The 14286-nt window shown below is 35.0% G+C and overlaps 1 protein-coding gene across 1 annotated transcript; it reads right to left on the bottom strand.

Annotated features, from left to right (window-relative positions):
- On the bottom strand, nucleotides 1-12652 carry LOC142225144 (uncharacterized). Its single transcript, XM_075294922.1, has 2 exons — nucleotides 8887-12652; nucleotides 1-89 (listed from the first exon to the last, which is right to left on the bottom strand). The coding sequence occupies exons 1-2, from the start codon at nucleotides 12650-12652 to the stop codon at nucleotides 1-3; spliced, it is 3855 nt and encodes a 1284-aa protein (XP_075151037.1).
- Between the last annotated feature and the right edge of the window lie 1634 nt (nucleotides 12653-14286).

Genomic DNA, 14286 nt, shown 5'->3' with positions numbered 1-14286 from the left:
TTAATTAACGTTTTCTTCATAAATGGGAATTTCTTTGGGAAAAAACTTTTGTTGCTTTGCTAATCCTTTAATGAAATGTGAAATCAGATCTGAAGAGGGAATAAAAATCGTGTATTAGTTTATTGACTAATAAACAATTTTATGGTTGATATTATCAATGAGTTGGAGATTTCTTATGAAGTTTTGTTTTTGTCATAAGTGAATGTCTATCGAAAGATTAATTTCTGCAAAGGCTCTTGAAAAGGCTACACTCGAAAAAAAAAGAAATTTACTTGGATGCAAAGATTTTGACCTTCCTTTAAGGATTTTGGTATTGATTCCGAGCCAAAGATGCGGCTTCTTTAAAATTGATACAGATCTCATTCATCGAATTTTTATTTTCTTTTTGCGATATATTAATAAGGGTATTTATGTTCAAAAAAATTCCAATTTCAAAATCCAAATTATGCCAGGTACTTCAAAGTAAAAACAGTTTTCTGAATGCTACAAAAACTTTAAACCAAAGATGCAAGTTCTTAAAATAAGTCTTGACCTATATTTTAATCGTTTTTATCTTAAATTTAAAATTTCAATATTTCAGTTGAGTTAAAGACGATTTCTTTAAATTAAAAATGTTTTTCTTTATTTTAAGGAAAATTAGCTTTACTTCAAAGATCTACAACTTCAGCAGAGAGACGCAAAATTTCAAGATTTGTGCCCTAAATTTAATGAAAAAATTTGTTTGAAGCAAGTATTATAAACCTTCTTTTGATTAAAATGTTATTATTTTAATGAATTTTGTCCTTAACATTGCGTAAATTTTGAGTCCTAAAATGTAAGTTGCATAGTCTTCCATATTAGGTCAATATTTTTTCAGTGTATACAGGAAGGACAAGTATCCATATTGTAGACCAACGCGATACCCACCCATTTCCATGCTTGATTAGTGTGCAATTCTATGATCATCTGGCTTTGCCCGTTTACATTTTTTACTGTTTTGAAGTTTATGCTATTAGTTTTACACTCAAGTAATGCAATTTTTATTAAAACATATTACAAAGAATTTTTATATCAGTCAGATTTATTTTATAGAAGTTTATTTCCCATATGGTATTTAAGACGACCATGAGTTTGCCCTAATGTGGAGTTTACCTCCACTAATTCATTTTAATATCCTCCTCCATAGCACGCAAAAAAATAATTCTTTCCTCCCAAACGAAATTTTAGACAAGCAAATTTCGTTGCTTATTTGCTTTTCGCTGTAAGGAAGTATTTGGAAGAAATATATATACTTTTTGTGATAAACGTTTATTCTTTTCCAGGATGTAAAAACAATTTCATAAAGACTAACTCAAAAATTTTTTTTCTGGCTAATTGCATTTTCCCTCACATCTTTCTCACTTCCGCAATTTTTTTTTTAGTTCTTAGCACCTTTTTCTGTAATACAAACAATGTAGAAGAAATTATACGATTTTATAAATGTAAAATTTTTTTTTACCTTTCGCCTGGACGGAGAATCGAACCGCGGACCATGCAATTTGTAAGCCAACACACTAACCACTGAGCTATGTACCTGTTATGGTCATCAATAGATAAATATCCGTATAAGTTATATTTATATAGCATAGCTTGCGGCGCCCACGAGCCGATTAAACAAAGTTTATTTAAAAAAAAAAATACATTTAGTTGGGCACCGTGGAGCAGTGGTTGCTACGTCCGACTTGCATGCCAAGGGTCGTGGGTTCGATCCCTGCTTCGACCTAAGTTTTTTTTACATATATTCCAGATATGGTCGGAAGATTCCAAAAAAATTTTTAACATGACATTCTACTATCTTAAATTTTTACTAAGAACTGTAAAATATGTCTTATTAAAGACCTAAAGTCAGAAAAGAACAGTGTTTGACATAAACGAAATGGATTGTATTGTTGGTTCAAAAATAACTTTTTTAATTGAAAAAAAAAGAAAAAAAATTGTAACAAACAAAATTTTTTTGGTGAGAAAAGTGTATAATTTTCGAAGCAATTCAAAAAACTCTAAAAAAAAAACTTTTCGGTACACGTTTTTCAAGCGTTTGTTTTTTTGCGTGTACAAACAAACTCATTCCGTTTATAACGAATCGAAATATTAGCCTCAGATCCCATAAAGTACCCAGCAAAAAAAAAAGTGGAAGTTGTTCCACAAACATTTCTTTTAAAGGGCATCCCGGAATCGCCCATCATTTTTTTCCACATCCGATGCAGCCCTTTTGGACAAGTCTTAGAAGGTACGAAATTAGGTCGTTTTAAGAAAAAATTTAAGCCATTCGTTTTGTTTTGTTATTGTTGGTTTCGTTCTTTAAGCATTGTTGTTGTTTTTTTATTTTTTTTTTATTTCAGCTTAAATGTATGGTGACTAAACTACAAGTGTAGCTTAACAAACAGAGGAAAAGAAGTTTACATCTCTGCAAAATTTCACGTAAATCGGAGTAAAACTTTGACCTCCGTGATCATAACAGTCTAAATTGGGCGAAGTATATATATTGTAGCTATATTTAAATTTCAAACAAAATTTGGCATACATGGCGATACCATCAGTTGTAGTCTTTGTGAAAATTTTTAAGCAAATTAAGGTGAAACTTTGGCTTCTGGGGCCATACAAGTGTATTTCGAATGGAAGATACACAGAAAAAAATTTCCGTAGTTAAAGTAACGCTAAATTTAACTTATTTTTATTGGAAAAAATTATTTGCTAGAAGTTAAATTTTATTATACCCTCCATCATAGGATGGGGGTATATTAAATTTGTCATTCCATTTGTAACACATCGAAATATTGCTCTAAGACCCCATAAAGTATATATATTCTGGGTCGTGGTGAAATTCTGAGTCGATCTAAGCATGTCCGTCCGTCCGTCTGTTGAAATCACGCTAACTTCCGAACGAAACAAGCTATCCACTTGAAACTTGGCACAAGTAGTTGTTATCGATGTAGGTCGGATGGTATTGAAAATGAGCCATATCGCTCCACTTTTACGTATAGCCCCCATATAAAGGGACCCTCAGATTTGGCTTGTGGAGCCTCTAACAGACGCATATTTCATCCGATCCGGCTGAAATTTGGTATATGGTGTTTCTATATGGTGTCTAACAACCATGCATTTCATCCGATCCGGCTGAAATTTGGTACATGGTATTGGTATATAGTCTCTAACAACCATGCAAAAATTGGTCCATATCGGTCCTTAATTATATATAGCCCCCATATAAACCGATCCCCAGATTTGGCTTGCGAAGTCTCCAAGAGAAGCAAAGTTCATCCAATCTGGTTGTAATTTGGAACATGATGTTAGTATATCTTTAACAACCGTGTCACAATTGGTCCATATCGGTCCATAATTATATATAGCCCCCATATAAAACGTTCTCCAGATTTGACCTCCGGAGCCTCTTGGAGGAGCATAATTCATCCGGTCCGGTTCAAATTAGGAACGTGGTGTTAGTATATGGTCGCTAACAACCATACCAAAATTGGTCCAATCACACAAAAATTGGTCCATATCGGTTCATAATCATGGTTGCAACTAGAGCCAAAAATAATCTACCAGAATTTTATTTCTATAGAAAATTTTGTCAAAATTTTATTTCTATAGAAAATTTTGTCAAAATTTTATTTCTAGAGAAAATTTTGTTAAAATTTTATTCGGTTCATAATAAAATTTTCATCATTGTCAAAATTTTATTTCTATAGAAAATTTTGTAAAAATTTTATTTCTATAGAAAATGTTGTTCAAATTTTATTCGGTTAATAATCATGGTTGCCACTCGAGCCAAAAATAATCTACAAAGATTTTATTTCTATAGAAAATTTTGTCAAAAGTTTATTTCTATAGAAAATTTTGTTAAAATTTTATTTCTGTAGAAATTTTTTCAAAATTTTCTTTCTATAGAAAATTTTGTGAAAATTTTATTTCTATAGAAAATGTTGTTAAAATTTTGTTTCTGTAGAAAATTTTGTCAAAATTTTATGTCTACTTTGTCAAACTGAATTATATACGTATTGGATCGATGTTTTTTGATTTAATATATACCACGTATGGACTTACATACAATTTAGAAGATGGTGTTAGGAGGTTTTAAGATACCTTGCCATCGGCAAGCGTTACCGCAACTTAAGTAATTCGATTGTGGATGGCAGTGTTTAGAAGAAGTTTCTACGCAATCCATGATGGAGGGTACATAAACTTCGGCCTGCCCGAACTTACGGCCATATATACTTGTTTTTTTTTTTTCTGAAATTCTCATCAACTTAATGAAATTTTACATTTTTTAAGTATGCCTCAAAAATTTTATGACTTAAATGTGGGTATAAAGTTCAACGACTGTACACATAAGTTCAATATGAACTAAAGCAAAAGAAGATTTTCGTACGATTCCCAAAAATAGTAAGAATGAACTACTGTATGGTTAAAATGGTGATGATTTGGCGCCAATGATTTTCTTCTTTACTTTTAGTTAATTTTTCCTTCTATGAGAGGATGTAATTTCGTGAACTTCAGTTAAAAAGTACAAAAGGGCATTAAATCTTCCTGGTTTTAACATCGCTTTGTGTAAAATTTAGTTCAATTTTCGTGCGTGGTAGTTCATTCTTCCTATAAAACAGTTTACTTTTTTTCGGTGTATATATGGGAGCTATATCTAAATCTGAACCAATTTGGCTGATATAAATTTGAAGAAGATCGGTTCAAAAACAGACCCAAAATCAATAGCGATTGTCTTTGTCCCGAAAAAAGTCCATATGCCAAATTTGAAGACAATCGGGCTTAAACTACGAGCTGTACTTTGCACACAAAATTACATATACGGACAGACAAACTGACATCGCTAAATCGACTCAGAATTTAATTCTAAGACGATCGGTATGCTATGACTGTTCCTTCTTGCCGTTACATACAAATGCACAAACTTACTATACCCTGTACCACAATAGTGGTGAAGGGTATACAAATTTTGCAATTAATTTTCTACAAAAATTCGCAAAACTTTGGTGATGAATGTAAAAATTTCGCTCTTTTGAACTCTGTGTCATGTTTACTTGTTCTTATTGGTATTTGTTTATCATAAATTTAAAATAGTGTAGAAATTTGGCACATAACATACATGTATTTCAGCTTGTCTGACTATTGGCAATAGTTGCAATCCACACAAATACGTAGTCGTAATTTATTGTTAAAGTCATTGTAGGGTTGTTATACGGGAATGCCTATGTACTGTAAATATCTCTGTTTGGGATTTTAAAGGAATAGCAAAGAGTTTTAAACATCGAGGATATTTACCCAGTACCTACCAGAAATATTGGCCTAAACCGTAGAAAAGTTTTCTGATGCGATCTATCCCAATCGGTTATTCATAAAATAAAGGGCGAAAAATCGAAAACCATTTTCATGAGATTGAAATCTTTTATATCACCTAAGCATAACAAATAGCCCTACGGGAAATTCGTGCAAATTGCCATTGACGGACCTATCACAGGACTGGTACCGGTGATCCAGATTGTCGCAGTTTTTAAATAGTGTTAATTTAATGATTTCCATACTCGCTTAATATAAAAATCTTATTGGTTGTACACATTTAGTGAAGTAGAATTACCAGAATAACCTATAATTCAAAAATTTTCTAAAGTTTTTCATTTCTGGTGTGATTCGGATAACCAAACTGAAACAGATTTCTAAGAATTTGTCCGAGACTGGTTCATGAGGACCTGTCTATGGAGTGCTACTACTAAAATGCCCCAGGACGTGTCCTTAGGAACGAGTCCAAGGCGTGTCCTAATGTGTAAATTTACCCCGTCAATGACAAACTCATGTTAAAGTGGCCGGTCCCTTCCAGACGTCTTGACCAGAACTAGGACTGGTCCATGCACACCAGGGACTAGTCCTGTACCAGTCCTGTGTTTGATCCATTTCACTTAGGGTGTCTACTGTCTTCTAGAGGTGTGCGCGTAAGTGAAATTTCACTCACACTCATACACATTCACACACGACTTGTCATATTCACGCACGCTCATGCACGATTCACGACGATTCTCATGATTCAAAAATGCTCGTGACGCACGACAATATTCGTGACGAAAGATACACGAAATATTCATAACTTAGGAGGGAACCATTAGCAAAATAGTAAAATTAAAATATTTTTCATGTGCTAAGTTCGAAGCCAATAGCTTGTTTCGTTCCGAAGTTAGCGTGATTACAACATATGGACGGACGGACCGACATTGCTACCTCGACTAAGAATTTCGTCACGACCACGGGGTCTGAAACCAATATTTCGATGTGTTACAAACGAAATGGATGGTGGGGGTATGCAAAAACGTCACCAACCTCTGAAATGATTCTGCGTGTGAAGCATCGGACTTGTGACTTTTCGAATATCGCGCTCTCTGATGAGAAAAATTGGTTCAATTTGAGAAGATGTTATTTCTATTAGCAGTTAGCATACAAGATAAAGGTGTATACGTGACACTAAATTGTTGTGACTCAAACGTGGGTCGTGAGCACGGTTGCCTCAATTGGTACAATTCTAACAAAATTGGTAGATTTTGTACTGGTTGGTAGATTGGTAGAATTCTTGATGCTTTGGTAGATTTCTATAGAAATAAAATTTATATAGAAATTAAATTTTGCCAAAATGTTCTATGTACATAAAATTTTCACAACATTTTCTATATAAAAAAAAATTGACAAAAATTTCTATGAAAATGCAATTTTGACAAAAATTTTTATGCAAATACAAATTTTTCTATAGAAATAAAATTTTCCAATAATTTTCTAAAGAAATAAAATTTTGACAAAAATTTCTATAGAAATAAAATTGTAACAAAGATTTCTATAGAAATAAAATATTAACAAAATTTTCTATAAAAATAAATTTATGACAAAATTTCCTATAGAAATAATATTTTGACAAAAATACCCATAGAAAAACAATTTTGACAAAACTACCCATAGAAAATCAATTTTTAAAAAATTTTCTATAGAAATAAAATTGTAACCAAATTTTCTATAGAAATAAAATGTTGACAAGATTTTCATTAGAAATTAATTTTTGACAAAATTTTCTATAGAAATAAAAGTTTGACAATTTTTTCTATAGAAATAAAATGTTGACAAAATTTTCCGTAGAAATAAAATTTTGACAAAATTTTCTATAGAAATAAAATTTTCACAATATTTTCTACAGAAATAAAATTTTGTCAAACATTTCCATAGAAATAAAAATTTGACAAAATTTTCTATAGAAATAAAATTGTAATCAAATTTTCTATAGAAATAAAATGTTAAGAAAATTTTCTATAAAAATAAAATTTTGACAAAATTTTCTATAGAAATAAAATTGTAATCAATTTTTCTATAGAAATAAAATGTTGACAAAAATTTCTATAGAAATAAAATTATGACAAAATTGTCAAGAGAAATAAAATTTTGACAAGATTTTCATTAGAATTTAATTTTTGACACAATTTTCTATAGAAATAATTTTTTTACAAAATGATCCATAGAAATAAAATTTTGACAATATTTTCTATAGAAATAAAATTTTGCAAAATTTTTTATAGAAATAAAATTTTGACAAAATTTGCTGTAGAAACAAAATGTTAACAAAATTGTCTACAGATATAAATTTTTAACAAAATTTTCTATGGAAATAAAATTTCGACAAAATATTCTATAGAAATAAAATTTTGACAAAATTTTTTATAGATATAAAAATTTTCTATAGAAATAAAATTTTGACAAAATTTTTTATAGATATAAAAATTTTCTATAGAAATAAAATTTTGACAAAATTTGCTGTAGAAACAAAATGTTAACAAAATTGTCTACAGATATAAATTTTTAACAAAATTTTCTATGGAAATAAAATTTCGACAAAATTTTCTATAGAAATAAAATATTAACAACATTTTTTATAGATATAAAAATTTTCTATAGAAATAAAATTTTGACAAAATTTGCTGTAGAAAAAAAATGTTAACAAAATTGTCTACAGATATAAATTTTTAACAAAATTTTCTATGGAAATAAAATTTCGACAAAATTTTCTATAGAAATAAAATTTTGACAAAATTTTCTATAGAAATAAAATTTTCACATTATTTTCTACAGAAAAATTTGACAAAATTTTCTATATGTTCGCCGAATGCGAAAAGTATGGAAATATAGAGAAAAATAAAAACACGATAGTTTAATATTTTCAATATATAACAAGAGCAGAAGGTTTTATTAAGGTGTTTTCTATTATAATTAATGGTAAACAATATTACCTATAATTTCCAACGATATGGATAAATTTGCAACCGCACCAATTGGCTTATCGATAACAAGTAAAGTGAGAGATGCTCTCAACCAAGATGGCGGAAGGCGGGGCTTTTGACAAGATAAATTAATATTCAAATTATGACATTTCTACTCTGGCAGGGATGTACCAAAAAGTAGTATACAAATTCTAACGAACACTATTAAGTCCAATTAATCTTTACTCGAACTTAAACATTGCCGGCCGCCTTGCAACATCAAGGTATGTTGTAACTAAAACTAAACTTAAAATACAAAATGAGGCTAAGTGCAGTGCAAAGTGAGTTTCCTTCAGTTCATTTACCATAAATCCAATTTATTAATTCATTTATCTTTCCAAATTCAACCTAAGACTAGATTACAAAAAAAAACTAATAAAAATAATTACGTAAGGTCAGAAGGGGACCTGGTAGAACCCAAAAGGGGGGCTCTCGCGACAATATATCGATGGGTCAAAAGGGGACCCGTTAGAACCCCAAAAAGGGGGCTCTCGCGAAGAGATACAATAAAACGATGGCCACTGAGGCCCATGCCACCAAAGTCGAGAGGCGGCCAAATCCGAAGGGGACACACCGCGGCTGCCAAGATCAGCAGGATTATCCTCCGACCTCACATGATACCAATTCGTACCACCGACGTTCTCCTGAATGCGACATACCCTATTCGCGACAAATGTTGTCCAAGCCGAAGGCGTTTTCTTTAACCAGGCTAGTACAATAGTCGAATCCGTCCAACAATAAATTCGACCAAAATCAATACCGATTTCTCGAATGACCGTTCTTGCGAGTTCGGACGCTAAAACAGCGCCGCAAAGCTCCAAACGAGGCAAAGAAACCGATTTCAACGGAGCAACTTTCGTCTTGCACGATAGCAAATTAACGACAATCTCGCCATTTGGGGCCAAAACTCGAATATATACTACCCCCGCGTATGCCTTAACCGAGGCATCTGAAAATACGTGAAGCTCGGCCGAAGTGCACGGTGTGTAACGAATCCACCGAGGAATATTTATCGAATTGACATCCGGATAACTATCTACAAATTTTTCCCACTCGGATGCCGTTGCCGAAGGCAGTATTTCATCCCAGCCGACGCGATCAAGCCAAACCTTCTGCATGATAATCTTTGCCACAATTATCACTGGACCTAACCAACCGACAGGGTCGAATAATTTCGCGATAGCCGACAACACTTCCCGTTTAGTGTATCCACACCTTTTTGCTATAGGCTCGACCGCGAAGTAGAATGCATCCAATTGAGCATTCCATCTCACACCCAATGGTTTCGAATTGCTAGCCTCGACAAATGCCAGCAATTGAGCATCAACCAAATATTCCGGCGGTAGTGAATCTAAAATTTCTCTATAATTCGATGTCCATTTCCGCAGTTCAAATTTAGCCGTCGCAAGCGCCGCGATTAATTGATCCCGAGCCATTATCGCAGTTTCAAGGTCATGAGTTCCGGTCAAAACGTCATCAACGTACATACATTTACGTAATATATCGGCCGCGAGTGGAAACTCCTCCTCAGTGTCTTCAGCTAACTGTAACAGTGTCCGTATCGCGAGATATGGTGCACAGTTTACACCGAAGGTCACCGTTTGTAGTTCATAGTCCTGGACTGTCCTTGTCGGAGAATCCCTAAAAACAATTCTCTGCAACGGAGCATGAGAAGAGTCCACTCGAATCTGCCTATACATCTGTGTAATATCGCAGTTGAACACGTATTTAAATAGTCGCCATCGCACAATAAGAAGGACTAAGTCCTGCTGCAAAGTGGGACCTACGTGAAGGATATCGTTAAGACTATTCCCGTTGGACGTTTTATTAGACGCATTAAATACGACGCGAAGTTTGGAAGTCTTCTTCTCGAGGTTAATGACAGGATGATGTGGAAGATAACACGAAAGTGTATCACTTGCAGAAATGGCGGATACTGGCCTCATGTGATCCAAATGCAAATATTCTTTAACAACACTATCATAAACTGATTTCACGTCCGGCCTTTTCGATAATGACGATTCATTACGATAAAATTGCCTCAAAGCAGTTGTTCGGGACTCACCCAAATATCCACGAGGACCGAGCTCTTCCTTTAGCGGAAGTGTAACTATATATCTACCTTCCGAATCTCTGCGCGTTGTCCGAACGTAATTTTCCTCACAGAACTTATCGGAGGGGGACAAAACCCCTTTACGTGGTGTTTCCTCCAACTCCCAAAACCGTAAAAGCGTTCTATCTAAATTTTCCTCTTCATCAACCGCTATAGTCGTAGTAAATGTTTGAATTTGCGATGTAGAAATCGGACCCGTTACTAGCCAGCCGAAAACACTGTTCTGTGCTATCAATGATTGAGCCGCAATCTGCCGGCAACCTTCTAATAGTATTCTCGGGTACAAGTCAGCGCCTAGTAGAATATCGACCGGTCTCGACACGAAAAGATTCGGATCAGCTAAGCGAATATCCGGAATCTGAGACAAAACTTCCTGCGACACCGTAAAGGAAGGTAAATTCCCGGATATAGATTGGAGCACTATAGCCATAGTTTCCAACAAAACCGACGCGTTGAGTGGAGATCCGATTTTCAAATTACACATTTTACTCGATTTGGCCGAAATTGCGCTATTTACCCCCGAAATTGTAACATTAGCCGCGTGAACCGGTAGTTTCACCCGATTTCGAAAGCGTTCCGTCAGAAACGAAGATTCTGAAGCGGGGTCAATCAAAGCGCGTGCCGGATATGAAACCCCATCGTGCATGATATTAATCATCGCAGTTCCCAAAAGCACGGCCCTATTTTGCGTCGTATGAAATGCCTGGCGAGGTAGGCACGCCGACGAGGTAGAAGGTTGCGGCTGATCAACCGAAGGCATAGTTCTCGGTTGAAAACTAGCCGCTGAACTCGACAAGGTGTTGGTCGAACCCGTCGCCGAAGTCGCGCTATTAGACGGCGTAGAATCGCGATGCAATAGCGAATGATGTCTCGAATTACATTTTGCACACGAATATTGTCTTGGACAATCCTTCATCTCATGACCTTTCATTAAGCAATTCAAGCACAACCGGTTACGTTTTACCACTATGTAACGTTCCGATACCGAGAGTTTACCAAATTTAACGCAAGCCGAAAGTCTATGATTATGTTTAGGACAAATAACGCACTTAGATTCCGACGAAGCACGCGACGATTTAGAAGAAGACGCATTGGTAAAATGCGCTTTTACCTTCTTTTCCTGAGAACGCTTCGAAGACGTGTCTTCCCGCAAATCATGCAAACACATCAACGTACGAACCCTTTCGGACAAAAAAGCGTCTAAATCCGCCCACGACGAAAGGGCTGATTTGTCCCTAACACTCTGCTCCCAAAGAGTCTGTGTGAGCCGCGGCAAACGTTGAAGGCAAATAAAAACGAGTATCTGGTCCCAATTATCGGTCGAAACTTCGTACGTATTCAATGCCGAAAGACAGCCATTGATTCCACGTTGAATCGATTTCAAACCCGCACTTGTCTCTACCGATACTGCCGAAATTGCAAAGAGAGACTTAAGTTGATTGTGAACTAGAACCCGCTTATTGTCGTATGCATCAACGAGGGCCTTCCACGCGAGGGCAAAACTTCGATGTGTCAGCGGAAACTTCGAGACAATTTCCCTAGCTTCGCCACTGGTCTTCCGCACAAGATGACACAAACGCTCGACGTCCGTTAATCTTGAATTGTTAACATAAACTGCTTGAAACAAATCCCGGAATGTAGGCCAGTCTAGAAAATTGCCCTCAAATACATCCGTATCGCACGGTGGCAACGCCAAATTGTGAACCATATCACAAAGTGGAGGGCCACTAACGGCCACTTCACCCCTAAACCCGGCTTTGCCATTAGGCAGCGACTGCCCATCCCGATCAGCCGGTATCGAAGTAGTCGCGTTATTAGCCAAAATCGCTTCGGATCCTTGAGTCGATTTATGAGACCCGATACTCCGTCTCGATGCTGCAACGACCGAAGACGCAGACGAAGTGATCGATGATCTACGTGACCGACGAAACTGGCCCAATTTTCGATTTATCGCGGACAAACAATTCATATAAGCCTGATGGGACGCGTCATATTTCCCGTCCACCGATTCAATATCGCTCGTTTGCGTTGTTCCGGCACCCTGTAAACCAGCCACGCATTCCTCAAAGCAATCCTGAACCTTTGTCCACAACTTCCCCAATTCCTCACTTCGAATCTCGAGGCTATAGACGTCTAACTCCTCATCTTTCATGGCATTAAAATGGGCGTGGAATTTAATAAGAGCGTCCGAAACGCGAATAAAGCGATCAAAGGGAGATACAGACATTCTAACTTTACGTTCAACTACCAAATTGAAGAATGTAACCAAATACGAAATTACAATATAGCCAAGAAGCAACGGCCAATAAAATTACCAAACTCAGACAAGGTTCCGTTCAATAAAAATAGCAAAATACGCAAAAGTAACTCGAGTTACAAAGATTAATTCGAGTCCACAACTCGCGAAAATCCGACAAAAGATCAAACGTTCCCAGAAACCGAAAATACTGAATGTAGGGTGCACAAAATATTACCCCCGAACGCTTGACACAAGAAAAATTATAATAATAATAATAATAAACAAAGGTATATATAAATCAATAATAATAAATACCTGTCCAATAAATATTCAAAATTTACCAAATATTTGAGTGATCGAATAATTTCTCTCAGTGTGAGAGCGTAAAAGTTTCAAAATATACCGAGTTTTAATTCAAGCCCCGATTCCAACCGGGAAATATTCAAACCTTTGAATTCAACTTGAATTCTAATGTGGGAATTACACGTAGTGTATAGCCCCCTTAAGAATTCAAATGATGATCGATATCCGATAACACGATAGTACGAGATGTGCCCGATTAGTCACTATACTATAGCAATCGACTAAGAGCGCAACACTGATGAGAACAAAACAAAATAAAAGCTTTTGTATGTTCTCAAATGTATGCAAATGAACGAAACAATAATTAATAAATGAAATTTCAGCACAGAAAACGCGAAAAAGTGGTGAATATACGAAACAAAGAGAGTGATATATGTGTATAGTGAATATTAGTGTACGAAAGTGGTGAAAATATGTACTTTAAGTTATTTCTCTCCGAAATTATTTGCACAGACGTCAAAATGGAAATACAAAAACAAAAACCTTGAATGCGTTTTGCCGTCGGCAAATGAAAATTTACTTAAAAACAATGAAAAACGATATTTTCACGCAAATAAAGGCAAATAAACCACTTTAAATAAAAAAACACTAATATTCACTGATATCACTGAACTTGTACACCACTTTTAGGAATATTTATAATAAAAACCGATCGCGTAGCGTTGTAAAACAACCCTTTTTTTTTCTTTAAATGGACGGACGACCACTATATTTGTTGTTGCACCGACCGCGAACTCACTTTATAAGGGAAAATGCACTGCACTTACCTTATAAAACGATGAAACAGATGTTGAGGATGATGAACTGATTGGTTTGAGTTTAAGGTGAAATTGATGACCAGGTCAGGTGGACTGTGTCTATAACAAAAACCAAGAAAAACACCGGTTAAACCAATTCTTCCACTCCGAAGTCTAATTATCCGGTACGAATGGATCAAAATGTTCGCCGAATGCGAAAAGTATGGAAATATAGAGAAAAATAAAAACACGATAGTTTAATATTTTCAATATATAACAAGAGCAGAAGGTTTTATTAAGGTGTTTTCTATTATAATTAATGGTAAACAATATTACCTATAATTTCCAACGATATGGATAAATTTGCAACCGCACCAATTGGCTTATCGATAACAAGTAAAGTGAGAGATGCTCTCAACCAAGATGGCGGAAGGCGGGGCTTTTGACAAGATAAATTAATATTCAAATTATGACATTTCTACTCTGGCAGGGATGTACCAAAAAGTAGTATACAAATTCTAA

The sequence above is a fragment of the Haematobia irritans genome, chromosome 2 (assembly GCF_050003625.1).
Source record: "Haematobia irritans isolate KBUSLIRL chromosome 2, ASM5000362v1, whole genome shotgun sequence".
Taxonomy (NCBI): domain Eukaryota; kingdom Metazoa; phylum Arthropoda; class Insecta; order Diptera; family Muscidae; genus Haematobia; species Haematobia irritans.
Note: the sequence above shows the minus strand (reverse complement) of the source record. Positions and strands in the feature narration are given on the sequence as shown.

What these genes read in the sequence shown, in the direction of transcription:
- LOC142225144 (XM_075294922.1), bottom strand. Translation starts at nt 12,652, where the DNA reads ATGTCTGTATCTCCCTTTGATCGCTTTATTCGCGTTTCGGACGCTCTT. An exon ending in TGCTGATCTTGGCAGCCGCG is followed by an intron (nt 90 to 8,886) that starts GTGTGTCCCCTT and finishes TTCCCTCTTCAG; the next exon opens with ATCTGATTTCACATTTCATT.